Source organism: Phasianus colchicus, chromosome 6 (assembly GCF_987193195.1).
Source record: "Phasianus colchicus chromosome 6, bPhaCol1.hap1.1, whole genome shotgun sequence".
NCBI lineage: Eukaryota > Metazoa > Chordata > Aves > Galliformes > Phasianidae > Phasianus > Phasianus colchicus.
Window position 1 is genome coordinate 47,781,716 of NC_143441.1, and position 19,561 is coordinate 47,801,276.

General features: G+C 41.2%; 1 protein-coding gene across 1 annotated transcript; it reads left to right on the forward strand.

The window, feature by feature from the left end:
• The first annotated feature begins 284 nt into the window (after nt 1-284).
• Nucleotides 285-19,501, forward strand: EXOG (exo/endonuclease G). The gene is made up of 6 exons (XM_031607798.2): nt 285-504; nt 654-803; nt 3,089-3,228; nt 4,589-4,665; nt 7,544-7,658; nt 18,899-19,501. Exons 1-6 carry the CDS (start codon nt 300-302, stop codon nt 19,358-19,360), a joined length of 1,149 nt encoding a protein of 382 aa, XP_031463658.2. The 5' UTR covers nt 285-299; the 3' UTR covers nt 19,361-19,501.
• Nucleotides 19,502-19,561: the final 60 nt, after the last annotated feature.

A 19,561-nucleotide genomic window follows, 5' to 3' on the forward strand; every position in this document is an offset into this window, starting at 1 on the left:
CCATTCTATGATCCTTCAGGCAAGAGATGGTGGGAGGTCCCAGCCATCACGTATCGGTGGTTTCCATTGCTAAATTGGTCAGGTTTTTGGTGGGTTGTTTGGTTTTTTTTGTTTTTTGTTTTTTTTTGGCTTCTTGGGATAGGCTGCTCATAGAAGAGGAAAACCTAGCACTAATCTGACTCTTTAATTTCCTGCTGCGTTATTCCTCCGCGCTGTTTACAGCTCTCGAGGAACTCCTTTTTTTTTTACCTCGTTACCCGCGCACTGCTGTGGCAGAGCGGAGCTGAGCTGACGCTGCCATGGCGGGCAGACAGAGGGCGCTGCAGCGCAGCACCGCCTCCCTCCGTCCCTCCGACATGGCGGCCGTGCCCCGCCACCGCCGCTTCCTGGGCGGCTTCATCTGCGGGGCTGCGGCGGGCGCCGCCGCTTCGTGCTGGGCAGCGTGGCGGCTCCTGCGGAGCCAGAGTCAAGCGGAGCCGAGCTCCGAGCGAGCCCTGCCCGAGGGTAAGAGCTGTAGAGCGGCCCTTCTCGGCTGGTGGGGCTCACCGTCCCTGCAGGCGTTGCAGAGCCGTGGGGATGTGGCACGGAGGGACGTGGGCAGTGGGCGCGGTGGGGTGGGTTGGGTTTAAGTTTCTGTTTATTTTTCTCCTTAGAACCAGTAGAAGAGTCTCTGCTGGAAAAATACGGATTCCCTGAAGCTGGAACAGAGACCAGATGTTACACAAATCATGCGCTGTCCTATGACCAGGCAAAGCGGGTGCCCAGATGGGTGATTGAACATATTTCAAAACAGAAGATGCTGGGTACGTGGGTCTTTATTTCCTTTCACTTACGGTGCCTGGAATGAGATTTACACTCTACAGAAGCTGGGCCCAGGAACATGCTGGGAGAAAAAAAACCTGCAGTGATCTCTAGATATGGATTTTTCCACCCAGTCAGCATCCTACAAGAGGCAGTGGGCCTCTAGGTGGGTGTCAGCTCCTTTGCAGTGTTAAGGTTGATGTTGATAGTGAAATTAAAAGAGAGATGGCGCTTCGTTTGCTTGTTTGCATTAGTCTGGTATTGTACATCAGTGTCCCGAGGCCTGCAAGACACATTCAGCCCAGGGGTTGCATGTGAAAGGGAGTAATGAAGAAGAGGTGGCAGTCAGTCTCTTTTCAGGTGATGGCTTCAAGTTGTGCCAGGGGATGTGCAGGTTGGAGATCAGGAAATGTTTCTTGTCTGGAAGAGTGTTCATGCAGTGGCACAGGCTGCCCAGAGAGGTGGTGCACAGTCCCTGGAGGTGTTCCAAAACCAAGAAGATGTGGCACTGAGGAGCATGGGCCAGTGAGCATGGTGAGAACGAGTAGATGGTTAGATTAGATGATCTTGGAGGTCTCTTTCAACCTGAATGATTCCATGATTCTAAGAACTACAGCTTTCAGTGAGAATTTCTGTGAAAGTCAGATAGCGCCAGATCAACATAGCTGTGTCAGCATAAACACTCTAAGACATGTTGCAGGAATGAAGCTTCCATCTGTTCAAAATGAATGCAAAGAAAATGAAGCTGAAAATTAAACTTTTCTCATCTGATTCAGACCTGCGAAGTTCAGTCTTGTTGCTTAACTCCACAGAGTTGCTCTCTTCCTTAGCTCATGTAGTTATTTCAGTGGGCCAGTCTGTGTCAGCTGAGGTACTGCCCCACGTGAGTCAATGCCTGTGATAGCTAGACAGTTTTGTCTATAGATCTTGAAGAGGTTTTCTCAGAATGGAAAGAAGAGATGAATGTGTGTTTGAGATGAAAATGGAGCAGAGGGCATCAACAGTTACAATTGTTCAAAGCCAGATAATGCATACCTACTCCCTGCAGTCATTACCTACTTCCCTGCAGTTCTGCTATGTTTTCTTATGTGCATTATCTAATATACTCTCCCTTGTTCTTTATGCAAGACAAATGCTTAGTGATTTTTGCTGTCAGAGCTGAATGAAATATGAATAGCATGCAGCCATTATAAATTAAGTTTATAGCATTAGTTCAGTTTTTATGCAGCAAATATTAATAATGGAGATAACTATGTAATTGTAAAATGTTTTATGAAAGCAGTAGCTCTCTAAATATATCTTAATCATTGTCTTCAAATTACCTTTCAAAATTAAAATGGTGATCCTGAAAATATTTATGGCCAACCCCTAAGTAGCATCGATTCCACTTCTTTCTGAGAAGAAAGCAGTAATTCCAGGCTTACTTTCAAGCGGGACTTAACAGTCGAATTGTTAAAATGCTTTCCAAGTGATCAGATGCAGCAAACAGCAAATTGAAGTTAAACATCATGAGGCATTCAGCTCGAGATTTATATTTGATAACTATTGAAACTGAGATTGAGGGCATAACTCAATTTTGTATTTGCCACAAAAACATTCTGCTTTTAGATTATATGATGGGAAAAAAAAAAAAGGAGAGAGAAGTGAGAGCTCCTTTCTTCTATCTCAAAAGATAGATGGCATCAAAAGACTCGGGCATAGTCATTTTTGTGCATTTCATCCAAATGTCTGGAGAGGCATCACAGGAATCCTGGAGAGGAGCAGGAGAGCTCTTCTGTGCATGTGAAGAAGAAATAACCCACTCAAAAGAACATTGTTAATTTCTCCAACTGTAACTTTCTTGAAATACAGCCATTTTCCTTCCAGGCTAGACTTGGAAGAAGAAGAAATGCTTGTAGTTTGCTCAGACATTAAAATGAAACTGGTGAGGGTCTGTGTATCTTTGAGGTCCTAAAGAGAGTTTCTATACTGGTTTATATCTTTAATGATCTTACCTTTAACATTCATCTACCCTTATGATAAGGCTAAAGTATTTTGCTTTTGTTTATCTCTGTAAAACAGAAAGCATGTTAGTGAGTCTGTAGCAGGGGAAAAACAGGGAAGGGTTGTGGGGAGGAATGTAGAACTGGAGCAGGGATTTGTGAGGAGAATCCTTCTCTCCTATGTTAGAGGAGAAAAATACTTCATTTAGAATCAGTTCAAACTGGGTTGGGTCCTTAAATGTGGGTGGTGTGGGGAGATGTTTGTTGTTAACCTAATGATAACAACTGAGTGTGTTATTCCTTAGGCAACGCAGACCGAAGGCACTGTAAATTCAGACCAGATCCTAACATCCCTCTGATGTTCAGTGCTGTCAATGAAGACTACCTTGGGAGTGGGTGGTCACGAGGACACATGGCACCAGCAGGAGATAACAAATTTTCAACAGTAGGAATTTTGTATTATTTTTTCTTTTAACTGTGGGTTTTTTTTTTTCTCTCAGAAAGGGTCAAATGACCCTTAGAAGTGATGTATGGTGTTCGGTTTGCTGTTTGTTGTGAGTTGGAATATGGTCTCTTTGTTGAAACACAGATCTCAGCTTGGACTCTTCTTGACCTGGCTGCTGCAGGATGCTCTCATTGTACTTTGGGTGTCTAAATTGAGTGCCCTAATTATCCTGTGTTGACATACCTCTCTGCATTGAATCAGACCTAGGTTAGCTTGTCTGGCAGAGATGATAAATGTTAATACTGTATAGTGTTGAACAAGTCTCCTCATCATCTTGTGTGTCACACTGTCAGCATAACAAAGGTGAGAACGTTTACCAGCCAAACCACAGAAGTGTCCTCTGAAGCTCAGGTTAAAGGGAGACAAGGAAAGATGACTTCATTCTGGCCAACAGGTTTTGAAGCATTTAAGACTAGATTCGGCAAAGCAAATGTACTGTTAAGTACTATCCCACATTGGCAAGAGGATTGACTGGATGATTTACAAAGCTTTTTCCTTTCTGGCAGTGTGCACAAGGTAAATTAGAACCTTCTTTTGCCATAGTTCTTTCAGTCTATAAAATGTCTTCACCTGCCGTTTGTTTGAGTTGTAAGAAAGGCATGCCCTAATGCCTTGGCTGCCAAACAAAGCAGCTTGGATTTATTGGATCCTCTTGTGAAATGTGCCTAATGCAGGCAATTTGTCAATTAAGTAGCAGTTTGAATTTGTATTTCTGCTCTGCACTCTGGGGCACAGCAGCAGCACAGTGGCATGGGGTGAATGAAAGAACTGCTCGTTTTATTCCTCCTGGAAGTGTCCTTGTGTGGTTATTTGTGATACCTGGGGAGTTCTAGCAGGTGAGCTAACTGCACAGGATGATCCTCCTCCTCATTTGTAGTGCACTGACATAATACAGTCTTCCCAATACAAGCAGGGTTATAAAACCTTAATTCCACAGCTCAATCAGTGCAGATAGTTTGCTTGTTATTCTAAGAAGGTCTGTCAGCCCCTTTGCTTTGATGAAGAAGTATCTGAAAAGCATTGACAAGCATGGAACCTATGAAGATTCTGGGTTAAGGTTGTGTATTGTTTTCTCCCATATTTTCTCATTTGTGTGTAGCTGTTGAGCACTCTTTTTTTGCACTTCGGTTATTCACCTCTTAGTCCAAATCTGTTTTTCTAATTATTCTGACTTAGGTTTTTTATGTTGATGATGTTAAGAATGAATTACGTAGAAATGGTTTGTGATCCAGAAGCTTCTAAGATGTATTTGTAGCTCAGATGTTTCAATGAAATGATACTATTTTCTTTCTTTACACAGAGAGCTATGGCTGAAACGTTTTATCTCTCTAACATTGTGCCTCAGAACTATGAAAATAATGCTGGATTTTGGAACAGGTGAGAAGTGACTTATAAGAGAACTAAATGAAAAGCATCAGGCCGAAATGTTGTGTTTATAAAGCTTCCTCATGTCAAAGTATTCTAAAGCATTTTATGGGCTATCTGGAGAGATCGTGTCAACCATCTCTGTGTATTCAGGATAAAATTTATTCTGTCTGATGTGGGTGAAGTTACCAGGCTTAACTTTTCTGTCCTTAAGGAAAGCTCAGTAAAAGTGAGGAAAGGATTTAGATGTTTAGATCTAGTTTTAATCTCTCCCCTCTCCTGCCCCCCCAGAAGAAGCACTTCCAGTATCAGACTACAAGGACATTTGTTGACTTTGAATAGAAGAACTGAGTGCACCCTCCTGAGCTGTGACTGCTCAGGTGTTTGTTGGAATGCTGGCTTCCAAGGGGCAGGCAGAGTTCTCTGTGTCTTATGAACGCTGGCTGGATCAGCTTTGGAATGAAGTAAATGGAAGATAAATCTTTCTTTGTGTAAGATTTTTTTCTTCCCCGGAGCAGAAAAAATCCCACACTAATAGAACTAGAAGTCATTCTGTGCTTCTCGTGTAGGACTTAGATAACAGTGAAGATTTGGAAACAGGAGAGAAAAACAATGAATTTTACAAGGTTTGCTCAAGGGAAGGTTAGCAAAATTATGTACAGCATTGTACTAAAAGTCTATTAAAAATGCATCACCGTTAACAACACGCTGCATTCTGATTTTACAAGAATGCATATAAAATCATATGAGGCATTCAGTAAGGTTATACTCTTTTATGGACAAATAAAATGCAATAACATTTTAAGAGATGTTTTTGTATTATTTTAACACCCCAAGTATTTGAGCATAACATTTCCTTATATCAGAGCTAGGTGCTTGAACCAATTTAGGGCTAGAATCACTCTCTTTCTCTTGAGCAGAATCAGTGCCTGATCAGGATACAATGGGGAGCATTTCAGAATCTCCCCTGGCACTGCCATCCCCACAATTTAATCTGCTGTTAGCACCTTCTGCCAACATCAGTGCTTCATCCCCATGGTTTAAATCCACAAAGCAGGTCTGTTTTTTCTGCTGTTTCTTTTGCCAGTTGCTTTTTTTAATGCTGTGTGGTTTTAAGAATACTGTGTATCACGTGTTACATCTTTCCTGGCTTTAGTACTCTCTTCCTTTCTCTGTTTTTAATTCCTTGCTTCTTGAATTGTCTTGTGCAGGTGCAGAAAGCTTAGTTAATCAGCCTGTTGCTTTTTGAAGTGGTGTGTGCCCTTCAGCCATGTGTTTTTGCTGCTTTTCCCCATAGCAGCTGTGATTCTTCTCTGAGTCTATGGTGGGTTGACTCTATTTACTAACCCAGTTAAGCTGAATCACGTTTGGTTGGTTACCTTTCTACAAGATTAGAAGATTGGATCAGCTGGTGAGATGAATGCCACAGCAAATATGGAAGATGTATCAGGACTGTTCAGGTGGGGCAGGCAAGGGGAGCAATAAGAAAGGAGAGAGGGCAGGACTGTGTCATTCAGGAAACTATCAGATAAGTAAGCTGTTAGATTAGTTTGATGATGTGATCTAACTGCACCTTTGTATTTACTCCTCATTCTTTTCTTACCAATAGCAGATTTCTTTCTATTGTAGTGTTTCAGTGTCATTTTCTGTCTTGAGTGCATTTTCTTGATCACTGTTGTCTGATCTCCGTCCCTGCTGCTGCTAACAGCAGTCTGTTCCCTGTTGCATTTACTCCCCTTCTTCCCTTATGCCAGGTGGTGTTTGTATTGCCATATGGCCAGGCAGCCAGGAGAACTGGGTGCTTGGAAGCAAAGCTGATGACAGCAGAAAAAATGTAGCTTGTGGTCAGTGCTTATCACACGGTAGATCACTGTCACCAAGGAAGGAAGGTCTCATTCCTGCTTATTCTGCTTTGTGTGAATTCAGTTAACTCGCTATCTGGTTTTACTCAGAGTTGTGAACAGATGAGGAGTTCTGAAGGTGGCCCAAGTGATAGGTATGAAGAACAGGAGGGAGAAGGAGATGAAACTCTCTTCATGTGACTTCTGTAGTGTTTGGGATGTTAGATCAAAGTGAGACTATAACCTCCCATTTTATTTATTTATCATTTCTAGATCCCAACACAGTGGGATCTGGAAGTACCTTTTTATTTGGAGGAGTATTTTATTCTATAAATTATGTTATAAATCAGCTAGTTTAGAAAACAAGAACGATGATACTATTTCAGGAGAAACTACTTAAAACTGATTAAAAATTATGCAAAAAGCATTAAGTAGACTTAGCAAAAATGTCAGGTGGGAATTTTCATAAGTTCTTTGGAGCGGGTCCAGAGGAGGGCCACTAAGATGACCAGAGGGCTGGAGCATCTCTCCTATGGTGAAAGGTTGAGGGAACTGAGTTTGTTTCGCTTGGAGAAGAGAAGCTCCAGGGAGACCTCATTGTGGCCTTCCAGTACTTGAAGGGAGCGTATAAACAGGAGAGGGAACGGCTGTTTATGAGGGTGGATAGTGATAGGTCAAGGAGGAATGGTTTTAAACTGAGACAGGGGAGGTTTAGGTTAGATATTAGGAGGAAGTTTTTCACACAAAGGGTGTTGACACACTGGAACAGGTTGCCCAAGGAGGCTGTGGATGCCCCATCCCTGCAGGCATTCAAGACCAGGCTGGATGTGGCTCTGGGCAGCCTGGTCTGCTGGTTGGTGACCCTGCACATAACAGGAGGTTGAAACTAGATGATCCCTGTGGTCCTTTTCAACCCAGGCCATTCTATGAGTCTACAGAAAGAACTGTCTGTTGCAGGACATTGATTCCTTAGGGGGGATCACACCAATCCAGTAATGTGGTAGAACCATTTGAACTAAGAATCTCACGATTTAACAAATGTGTTTCAGAATGGAAATGTATTGTCGGGAATTGACAGAGAGATTTGAGGATGTTTGGGTGGTTTCTGGACCTCTGACCTTGCCTCAAACAAATGACGATGGAAAGAAGAGTGTTACATACCAGGTAGGTACATATGCTGCTGGGTTAGCAGTGATAACACAGTGCATGTGATCCACAAAAAACAGTTTCAGAAGCAGTTGCTTGCTGATACCCTATATGCATCACTTCAGACCTCAGCTGTGAAGACCTATCTAGGAATATCAGCATGAATTACAAAACCTCATTCATTTGGGAGTCATTAGGTGAATACAGTATAACTGCTGATCCAGAATATTGGTACCTTCCCATTTTTATTACTTGGTTTGAATACTCTGAAGATTTGCATTTAGTCATACACGGACTCTAGAAACCATTGCTGACAGACAAGCAGGAGAGGCTATCATGTTGAGAGGTGAATTTATTGTTACTTGTCTTGATTTAGTCTTTATAAGCATGTGTTCACACATCTGAAGGATCTGAGCATAGTAAGGTTTTAAAAGGACCTTACTACACTCTTCTGCCCCTTCTGTAATGACATATTATTGTTGTTTTCAGTTGCTAGATGCTAGCTAGTATAATGCAAATAATAAATACAGTATTTTGCACCTCTTGAAGAAACACTTTGTCTTGAAAATAAATATTCAGATTAACCTCAGCTTCAGCTTGCAAGTGATACATCTGTCCAGCCCATTCCCTAAGGAGCAATGAATGAGTTTGCTTCTATAACAGAAAACGAACAGAAAAAAGCAAAAAATAACAACCCTGTTTCAAAAGCATGTGAGAGTTGCAAAAGGGAGAGATGTTGATATTTTAATGCTGGCTTGTTAAGCTCTAAGATTTAGGCACTGTTTCTCCAGAATAAATGTACAGCTGATTTCTGTTTGAGTATGGAATACAGTTGGGAAAGAATCTAATTTCTAATGCTCACTTTTATGTTTGTTTTTTTTTAAATCTATCCCATGTATCACCCACACATGTATAACCTTGACTGCGATGAAATCACAACTTTGTTTTTTGTTTTGTTGCAGTGGTTGTTTTGTTGTTGTTGTTGTTGTTGTTTTTGCTGGCTTGCTTGCTTGTTTCTTTCCCAGACAGTCATATGTTATGCACATAAAAGTACAGTGGTGATAATACATCTTTTTCATACCTGGTAGCAGTTCCAAATTTCTGCTCTCGCTGCAACCATGTGAGGAAGGTGACAACTGTGCTCACTGTCAGGTGGATAAATAAGTAGTAGTTAGGAGATATGTCTGATGTCACATAATAAGTTAGTGGCAAAGCTGATTTTGGTCTGGCTTTGGTTCCTTGCCACCTAAAGAAGAGAAGGCTGGTTTTACTACTACCTATGATACTTAGCAGTCCTTGCCATTGTCTGCACACGTTGGTTGTCAGATCCTTCCATAAGATGCTTAATTAACTAGTGCAGTAGAGAACCATCCGTATTCGATTTTTTCCTTTGGATTTTGGCCTTTTTTTTTTTACTGCTGTTGAAAGATGCATCAGAGCACAAAGGAGCCGAGTGCATGATGGTAACAGAATGTGGCAAAAGCACATGAGGGAGATGTTCTTTAGCAGTATTGAGCTGAGCATTTGGCTAGGTGTTGCATGGAATGGTACCCTAAGAATTCCCCAGGCTTATGCAGAGCTTGCTGGAATTGTCTCCCTTGAACTTATCAGGGTATTGCATTTATTTTTATCCTTAAAAATGCATATTGAGCTGAAAATCCTGAGCTGACTTGGAAATGTTATAGCTGAAAATGATTTTCCAGGAAGCAATTGAATCATTTATCAACTGCACCTATGTACTGATTCGATTTAATCTCGGTCATCTTCCTCTAATTTTTTTCTGGAGAAAGTGTTTACTTAGGTGACGTTCTCTGAAAAATGATCGTGGCTCTACATTTTGGTTTGGAAATGTAAATGTTAGTGTTCTGCAGGTAGAACTAAGGGCAAGCACTGCATCTTACTGCCTTTATTCAAAGTAACTCGATACTGTGATAGCGGCACAAAATGTCCTTGCTGCTTTGATTATCCTACCGTTCTGTTCTTGTCTTCATCATCTCTGGGTTTGATGACAACTCTGATCTTTTATGAATGTTTTATCAGTTTTGGTTTTAATATAAACCACGAAGTGAAGTTCAGCGTGGAATTGAAGTCGGTGGAACGATCAGATTTGTGTTTTCATTTCACCATTTGGCCACGTTCATAAATCCTTCAGTCATCTCCCTAGAGAGAAATTCATTCCTTAGATTGATTTGTGTTTAACCTGTATTTAAGAACAGACGATGATGTCCACAGGTGGAGTAGTAAAATGTTAGATTTTTGGGGTGGTGATATGTGTATGTGCGGGGTGTTGTTTTAAAGGCTCCAATATTTGAGTTTGACCCTCTTGGACTACACTCCTAAGCATAAATAAATACAGATGAGAATTGTTTTGTTACTTTGAAATCTCTTCATGGCATAACTTCTTTTGTTTGCCATAGGAATTCTCTTTTAGGAAGAGTTCAAAGTGGAAAGGTATGTTTTGTTTTGTTTTTTTTTTCCTCTCTATATCATCACACACTCTAAGAACAGTGAACATAACCTGTCAAAGCACTGGAGAGAAGTTCTTTTCAAACTTATCTCAGGTGTAATTGTCATTGATTTTGGTAGTTTGCCCCAAACCAAGAATCCTTGAGTGTTTCAGCAGAACAGGAAGGGAACATAGCTCTTAGTCATCATTCAGGAGTGAACTGTATTGGGTTCAAACAAAGGACTTCGAAAAGAAGGCTTTTAGTCCTCGTTCTTTCAGCTTATGAAGCTGATGTGGGAAGGTGTCCTTTTTCTTTGTATGTGCTGTTTAAGGAAGGTGCTGTGGTGTACATGAAAGTACTGAAATTCACGACATATAATCTGTTGACATAACTTAAGGCTGAGCTCCTTTCTGATGTTTTGCTCCTCCTTCAGGACCAGACCTGTGGAAAAAAGAAAACTACAGTGAATGTGTTTGCATTGATTTGTTTCAGATCCTCTGTTCAATCGTAGTTTCCTTTTTTTTTGGCTAAAGAAGTGAGGAAATATGTATCCGTGGCTTTACAGGCTGGTGTTTTTCTCATCAGACATCCAAAAAAGTTATTTTTAGATCACTATAGAGGAAAAACAGAGCATCGGTCATGGCACTGTTCCCAGTTCCTGCTTGGACTCTGGTACCATTTGCTGTTTAATTCCAGAAAGGGAATTAACCTTGAACTCCTTAGATGCCAACGCTGTTCTATCTATTGGCTGAACTTGCTGTATCCTCAGATATGTTCTGTCATTTCATCTGTCATTTCATGTGTCTCCAGCAGTGGCTTTTATTGCATAGAGTAGATTGATGACCGTGCTTGGTATCTGAAAAATACATTTTTGAGAATATATGTAAAATAGAATGCCAACAGGAAAAATCTGTTCTGTGTCATTGGAGAGGCAGATGCAGGTTTTTTTTGTCTTTGTCCAGATCAAAATCAAAACGGCAGCGTCTCATTTTATGCATCATTCTTCCCCAGTGACTGTCACTTCAGTGATTTTTCTCTGTCAGCAGATTTGGAGTTTGAAATACAGATTTTGCAGTAATTCTACTGGGTCGTGCTCAACTCCTTACCCTCTTCTCCCCCTGTGCCGTCATAGTAAAGAGTAAGAAAGGTTTTGCAGTGCTTGATGAGGGAAAGTACCATTTATATGTTTATGTTTATTGTTTGAAGAAGACATTTTCTTCTACTTTTTAGAGATATCCTGAGCTCATGTTAATTTTCAAAATGGAATAACTGCTTTCCTAGGCCGGGCAGGGGTTGCACAGCAGCTGTATTAGAATGTATGTGTACTTGTCACCTGTTGCTGTAGCAAATAAGTCCCTTGGAAACACAGTGCTCCTCTCAAATAGAAGATGGTACTTCATGGTTTTCCCTAGTCAAGAAGTAGCAGAGGTTCTCTCCTAGCTGACATGGCATGAGAGAAGCAATTTTTGTTAAAGCTGGAAATAAGCCTGGAGACTGTTGGTATTTGATGGCTGATCCAAATGGACTCAGGGCTTTGCAGGCCCCTTATGGATGTAGGCCTGGTACACACATCCCATAGAACTTGAATTCAAAGATCCAGTTCTTAGATCAGCTGGTGTCAGTGACTAGAGCTCTGTCAGCCCTAAATTTAGACATGATGTACAAGTGAAAATAATAGACACCGGGTTAAGATGGGAGGAGCAGAGACACCAAAGGTGCAGGGTAGATTTATTGGGTTGCTTTTATTTAGCACTGTTTCCCTCCTGAAGGTTCTTTGGTTATAGGAAGAGCGTGGTGATAGGGGCTGTAGTGGGCTGGGTATTAATTCGTGTTAAGTATAACCTAAATGGATTGTGTGGGAGCAGTAGTCTGTAAATCATGTAAATATGGCATTAGAATGCCTATGTACACACACTATTTAAAAAAGAAAAAAGTGGAGATGGCTTTTAATGCTGTTATTAGGCACAGCTTTTCTTTTCCTTACAATCTCTTGTCTTTTTTTTTTTTCCTTCCTTTTTGAGATTGCTGTGAGTGATTTGGCAGTGGCAGTCAGAGCAGCCATAACAAGTTTTCCTGAAATGCACACATTTGGGGAGCTTGGCCATGAATTTCTGTAGCAGTTTGTTAATGGTTTTTTTTTTGTTTTTTTTTTTTTTAATCTGTGTTTTCTGTATTACTGGGACTGCTTTCATACCTCTCAATTCTTTTCAATGCTATCTGATGAAGTTCCATCATATATTGAGCAAAAGAACACTATCAACAGAATCAGTGCTGCCTAACACAAATCCAGAATGAATCAGAGTGAAGGCAGTTAATGCTGCAGCAACAATCAACTAAGCAGAATTACATTGATAGCAAAGAGATTCTTTTTTATATTGCCTGACAGCCAATCTGTCTCCATACAGAATTTAATAGCAATTTTTAGTAAAGCTCCTGTTTGTCAAAACTGAGGTGGTATCAGCAGCAATGATACTTCATCTACAATAAAACACATGATGGGCCTGGTCAGTATCATGCCATAAATTACAGCTGAAACAAAGCAAATCTTTATTCAGAGAGAGCTGCAGCTTTATTTGGGATGATGGAATGATGCCCTTGAAATTTTACTTCAAGGGATGTGACAGAATCTTAATTTTGTTAATGGCCAGGTGCAGTGTTCTGTGGGGAATTGGGTGTTTGCTTGTTTCCAGTCTTGTAGTATGGTGGCTTTGTTCTAAACTCTGGTTATTATGCAGAGAGTTTGGAGTGCAGAGGGAATTTTTGGAGCTATCACTTTGATGCATTTGATGTTGGGATGCTCTGATGTAACTCCTCTTCCGTGTGTGCTGGCAGTTAAATCGTGATTGAATGTGATTTCTGTTTACCAGGTTCTACAGGAATCTCTCATAATTGCCAACCCAGTGCTGGCACTCACTGATAAAAGACAAATCCCTTTGGCTAATTTTCTTCGTGGCTGATTTTCGTTCTGTAGTCACTAGGTGGCAAAATACTACTTTGAAATTCATGAGTCCTTTCTTTTAAAAGAAGATAGCAGCCCAGAGTGGTAAGAAACCTGTAACAAGTGCAGTATAAAAGGAAAATAAGATAACTTTTGTTTGGAAATTTCTAATAAGAGCAACAATTCTGATGTTCTTATAAGTATTCTATTATTACACTGTTCGTGTAGAATGGAAGTTACTTTCCCTTAAAACCCAAACAATCACTTTTAGGGACTGCTTCCTCCTGTCTGATTGCCCCCATGAAAGTGACATTATTTAGTGCCATAAGCTTAAATGATGTCATTGGCAAATGACTTCATGCTCCTTTGTGTTACCTTAGCATTTTGCAAATACCAGATTTTTCTTTCCTGTTTAAAAAACACATCCTGCAGGCCTGAACAGTTGAATGATTTGGTCAAAATTATGCAGAAAGCCAATCTTAGGAAGAATCCCCATCGAGAGACTGAAGCATGAGACTGAATTTACCAAAGCTTACTAAATTCTCTCTGTTCTGAGAAATTTTGTTGCTTCTTTGTCTTAATCTTTGTCAGTCCCTGTGAGCTCCTTAAGTCTGTAGAACTTCTAACCAACACGTTCCTTGTTTTAGCACTGTGCAAACATCTCCAGATGTCAGGAATTGCACGCATTTTAATGGCCCATCCTTGTGACCGTTGTCCACGCTTAATTGGGAATAACACTGAGCATAACAAATTTTTTACACACTTGCGGAATGTCAGTAATAAAAAAGAAAGAAGCATTGTGCCAAATATGACATTATCATAATGTTGCAGCGTTAGATGACACCGATTCAGTTGGAGAGCTTCAGCCAGCACGAGATCACCAAGGAAAACAAGAGCAAAGAAAAGCCAAAGGGCATGAGCGAAGTGGCTCCAAGAGGTTAGGACAATAAACAAACAGAAAACAAAAAAAGAAAATAGTATCTGAAATCTTACTTCGGTATCCCAAATGATGATGGGGAAGGAATATCTTTAAAAGAGAACTCAAACGAAGAGTGCTTCTTTTTTTTTTTTTTTTTCCTTGTCTTGAGGCAAAATAAAAAATTTAGTAAAGTTAGATGATCAGAGGGCTGGAACACCTCTCCTATGGTGAAAGGTTGAGGGAACTGAGCTTGTTTAGGTTGGAGAAGAGAAGCTCCAGGGAGACCTCATTGTGGCCTTCCAGTACTTGAAGGGAGCGTATAAACAGGAGAGGGAACGGCTGTTTATGATGGTGAATAGTGATAGAATAAGGGGGAATGGTTTTAAACTGAGACAGGGGAGGTTCAGGTTGGATATTAGGAGGAAGTTTTTCACACAGCAGGTAGAACAGGTTGCCCAAGGAGGCTGTGGATGCCCCATCCCTGGAGGCATTCAAGGCCAGGCTGGATGTGGCTCTGGGCAGCCTGGTCTGCTGGTTGGTGACCCTGCACATAACAGGAGGTTGAAACTAGATGATCCCTGTGGTCCTTTTCAACCCAGCCCATTCTATGATTCTATGAAGGTTTTGCAGGAATAAAGAGAGCTCACCTTGTGGCCTGTTCTCAGTGTGGAGTGAAAGCATGTGGCACAGCACTGATTTTCAGTATGCCATAGCTGTATTTTTCTAGGCTGTATTACCTCGTGTTTTTGAGTCACATATACTATGAAAAAACTTGCTCTTTTCCAGCTGGAGCAGAAAGCTGTTGTGGGCATTGATTGCTGAAAGATCGTGTGCTGCCTGTGGGTAGACTGGCACAAATCAAAGTCAACATCCATGCATGGGCAATCTAAACCTATTTTCTCTTCTGTTACAATAGGGGTATAAGCTCTCTGCCTCTGTTTGGCATGCATCAAGATAAATGAGTGGTGCAGGTTAAAGAAGTGATTCAGACTATTGTAGTTCAGTAGGAAAATCCTCTAGGTGGCAATAGGAAATGATTTGTTGAGTTTGTTTTTCTTACCTGTTGCTTCAGCTGCAAACTTCACCTCTCTGGAATCACACTGTTGGGCTGTATGGGGTCATCTCTTTACTCCTCTGCACCTTCTGTGTCTACTCTAATAGAAAAGCAGATTATGATTTACAGAGCATGATGATGTAAATATTACCACATGCTCGACGTTTATTTTTTTAACAGGAATCTTTAACAACATAGATTATTGGGGATGCATCTGTGTGCAGTTCACATATGTGTTGAACTTGAGGAAAAAGAAACCAACCAACAAAATTATTCTTTGTCAGGCACCCTCCATCTTCCTTTCTTGATGAATGAACTGGGGGCAGGTCTACACTCGTTTGGGTAAGGAAAGGATGATGCCATTGTGGACTCCAGCCTTTGACAGACTGGAGTTTGTCTTAATCACTTTAGAAGTATCAGGACTTAGCAAAGTAATGGCAGAAGTAGTTTATCGCTACTCAGAGGATTGGGATAAAGCCTGTGCACTAGATAAATTTTATTTAAATTCTCAAAAGAGAACTTGCATGGAACTGACATAATACGTAAATTACACGTATGGCTCTTGCCTGTATACAGCAGAGTTGTATTTAGAGCTGCTTTTCTCCAAAGGCCAACCCTTCCTTTTTCTCAAACTAGTTCTCTTTCATTCTTTTCTTCCTTACTTCATATACTATGCATAAATGTGCATTATTTTGCATAGAATATATATATTTGCATAATATTACATAAGCGTAGGGTCTGTTTTCCCTTAACACCCACTCCAGGCATTCAGCATTTCCATTTCATACCTAAGTATTCTACATACAGCTCTATTCATTCCCCAGCCTTTCTATCCACCCACTCAGTCCTCAGACTCAATCCCCTGTTCCCTCTGCTAGTTCACTCAACACACTCACCTGTTTGTTTTATATGTGCCACATACCCCCTAATTGGAGATGCTCATTGCAGCTCCATCTGCATGTTCTCCCTTCCTCTTATCTTTTATACAACAGGCAGAGGATGCTGGTTTGTGTATGTGAAGTGCTGAGAAGGGAAAAGGGGACAGCTAAGGAGGACCTAGAATGTATTACATGTATTCATAGTGGGGGAAAAAAAAAATATGTGGGAGCCCTGGGAAAGGATGTGCTACACTACACAGGAGTGCTGCTGAGGAGGAGGCGGTTGGCCCAGGGAAGCCTGGGGAGCAGGATTTTAACCTCTGTGTGCTCTCTTCTCCCAGGGAGCTGCAGCAGCTTCAGGGAACAATGCAGCTGAACAGCCTCTTCCTTCTCCTCTGCCTTGCCCTGGGAGTGAGCAGCAGGTGGGAGTGCAGCACAGGCTCTGCCAGCTCCTGTACTCCAGGGAGAGAAAAGAAACCCCTGCCTTCAGCAGCATCACCCACTGCCTGCTTTTGGGTGAATAGGGAAAAACGAGTCCCCTCCTCCTCACCTCCCTTGGGGCTTTTCATGCTGCCTAGCTCCCTTCTTGCCACCCCCAATACATGGCATGCACCCCCCCAGTTTGAACACCCGTTCTCTCAAGTAAGTTACGCTCCAGCACCATTCATTTTTATAATTCAGTTTTAACCCACCAGGTATAGCAGTGGGTTGATGCTGACTTTTCAGTGTATTTTAAAATTACCAGTACGTCAGTCAGTTCTGATTACTTATGCAGTTGATCCTGAGGAGCTGTAACCCTGGTTTCACCCACACTGAATGCTAAATGCAAAGTGCTTTGACACTCAGGAGCTCTCATTTCCCTATCAAGACATCTGTCATCATTGAAAAGGAAAGTAGGTTTAGCATAAGGCATTTATTTATTGCTTACCAGTTTCAGTGGCTGTTAGATGTCTAAGCAGAGCTTTATTTAGGAAAAGCAAGATCATTGCTGTACAAAAGTATAAACTACAGCAGTGCTGTTAAACAGCCTCATATAAGGAAGGGGGGAGGAATGCTCTGTTTTTGTAACAGAGTAAAGAAATCTTAAGAGTGCCTTTGCCAGTGAAGTTAATACTATGATCGTGTGCAAGTCATGGAATAAACACACTTTGTTAGGGGTTTGCCTTTCTCCTGAAGGCTCTTTCTCCAGTTTCAGACCAGTAAGATTTCAGGAGCTGTCATTTATAGGACTGGCAGCAGAGGTAGGAGACACTTCTAGCACTAAAATTCGCAGCTGAGATGAATTAACAGCTGGAGTAGACTGAAGGAAACTTTTCAGTTCCACAGGCAAATTTCAGTTTGAAAAATGCATTACCTTTTGCAGAAGTGCTGAATGTTCTCAAAACAAAGTGTACATGGAAAGTGTTTCTTCTGGGGTTGAGTTATACTGAATCTGAATGGACGGAGCATGACTAACCTGATGTACCAGCATAGTTTGCAAAGTACTTTCAATTAATGTGATAGATTCTGGCAGTGAAATAAATTCCTGCTTTCTCTGAAATAGTATTTTAATTGCACCTAACAAAAGCTGCCAAAAGAATAAACAGTATTTGCCTTTGCAAGTATTGCAAATAGTACCATATTATGGGATTGCATTTAAAAACACAGTGCCTTTGTAGTTCTTGTAGCGAGCCTGCATCTTTTTCTTCTGTTGCCTTTAGAAGAAAAAGTACAGTGTTTAGAAAGATGATTGTACAGAAGGATTATGGATTATGCAAAGCTGAAACTTCCCCTGTGTGAGCCTGTTGTACTTTATCAGCCTAGTAGAATCAGTTCAGCAATATTGCAGGGGGGGAGGGGGGGGAAGCCTAATGCAACGCATGCATGAGCATCGCTTTTTGACTGCTGGAAAAATTACATTTGTCATGAATATGTGTATAACTTCTGAGACAGAGTGGGGGTATATGCATTGTAAATATGTGAGTTCATAGCAGGTTTCATGTGAATTCAAAGTCCTCATCATCTCCTGTTGCTTCAGTTAAATTTCTGGATCCTGATGTGAGTGACACAGTAGGAAATCCACCATGGATGAGCCCTTACATTGAATCACAGTGAATTTGTGGGAGAAAAAGGTGCATCACATTAAGCACTTGCTTCTCTCCTCTGAAATATTGAGTCTCGCTGAATGTACTTTATATCTAGGTGCCTCAAAACAATGCTTCTTTAGGTAATGTAGCTGTTAAATACAACCTGTGTAAGGATCATAGAGGGACAAAAGAAGGTAGAAGGTAAGCTGGAGTTGACTTGAAATGGGTGTTTAAAAAGTACATGATTTGGAGCTGTCAGATCAGGAATTTCAAGTAAAATGTATAGAGCCACTGTTACTAAAAACAGCGTTCATAGTGTTAACAATGTGATGCAGTATGACAGGAACCTCTACCATCCCTTTGTGTCAGTTACACTTACAGATTTGCACCAGAGGATTATAGTGCTGGGGTCTTGGCTGACTCCCTGTTTCCAAATATGTTTTCAGATTCGGTTCCAGTTCAGTTTCAGCTATAACTGAAGTTGCTCTGATTTGCAGCTGAACAAAATAATTAAATTGAACTAATTCTTCTACCAGATTTCCTTGCTTCAGATCTTCCCAAATATCTAGACAATGGTTGGATAACCTTTTGGCCTTTTGTCTGCATTGTTGTTTTTAATAGTACAGTGTGAGGTCAGTAGTGCTACAAGACAGGCTGAGAACTTTCTGGGAATGTCTTCTGCCACCAGTGGCCAAATGGCCCTGCAGTGAACCATCCTCTGCTGATTTTCTCTTTGAAAAAGGCATTCAGATGTGGAACAGCTAGCTCAGTTCTGACCAGTTGCATGAGAAGTCACAATGAAATTGTGCTTTCCATCTCATCTTCTGGTCTCATAACGTTGCATGTGATTTAGATGTGTAGTTAGACCTTATGACTCCTTTTTAGGGGTGGTCGCATTGGTCTCTTGTCTTCATTTTCCCCTTGACTGATAAGATCTGTATCGTTTCTTTTGACAGGTAATTGGAAAGGATGATGTGGCAGTGCCATCCCACCTCTACAAGGTGATCCTTGCCCGGCGGACCCGAACATCCACGGAGCCTTTGGTACTGGGGGCTTTTGTGGTGCCAAATGATCCCATAGGCTTCAGTCACCAGCTGACTGAATTCCAAGTCAATATTGAAGATCTGGAAAAAATGTCAGGTTTGGTTTTCTTCCCCCAAGTGGACAAAACCAAAGATGTTAAAGATATCTGTGAGGTGGACACCTGTAAACTGATGGGGTTCAAGGAGTTTACATTGTACATCGTTACCCGAAAAGTGCAGAGTGCCCGGACGTTGCACCGGTTGGAAAAAGCCATGTCAGAGTTAAAGGAGGCAGGAATTGAGCCTGATGAGTATCTTCTCAAGCTTCACAAGAAGAAGGAGGAAGAATTACAGCAGGAAAAACAAATAGCAGCTAGAGAGGGGAAGGCTGGCTGAGTACTTGGTTAGGAAGATGCTTTTTTTTTTTTTTTTTTGTACTTGGAGGGGGGAGCCAAGGCAAACAGAAAAACAGTGTCTTTATAAATTATCCTTTTCTGAATTAGGAAAACAATAAAGAAACATTTGGCTGTTGTTGGATTTGGAATAATGCTCATTCTTGTGTAACATGATGCCCGCACATGGTTTGCTGCAGTGTTT

Bases quoted from the DNA above. Each gene is read 5' to 3' on its own strand.
- EXOG (XM_031607798.2), top strand. From the start codon at position 300: ATGGCGGGCAGACAGAGGGCGCTGCAGCGCAGCACCGCCTCCCTCCGT. The intron at 804-3,088 runs GTACGTGGGTCT...GTTATTCCTTAG, and splicing joins TTCAAAACAGAAGATGCTGG to GCAACGCAGACCGAAGGCAC. The intron at 3,229-4,588 runs GTAGGAATTTTG...TTCTTTACACAG, and splicing joins GAGATAACAAATTTTCAACA to AGAGCTATGGCTGAAACGTT.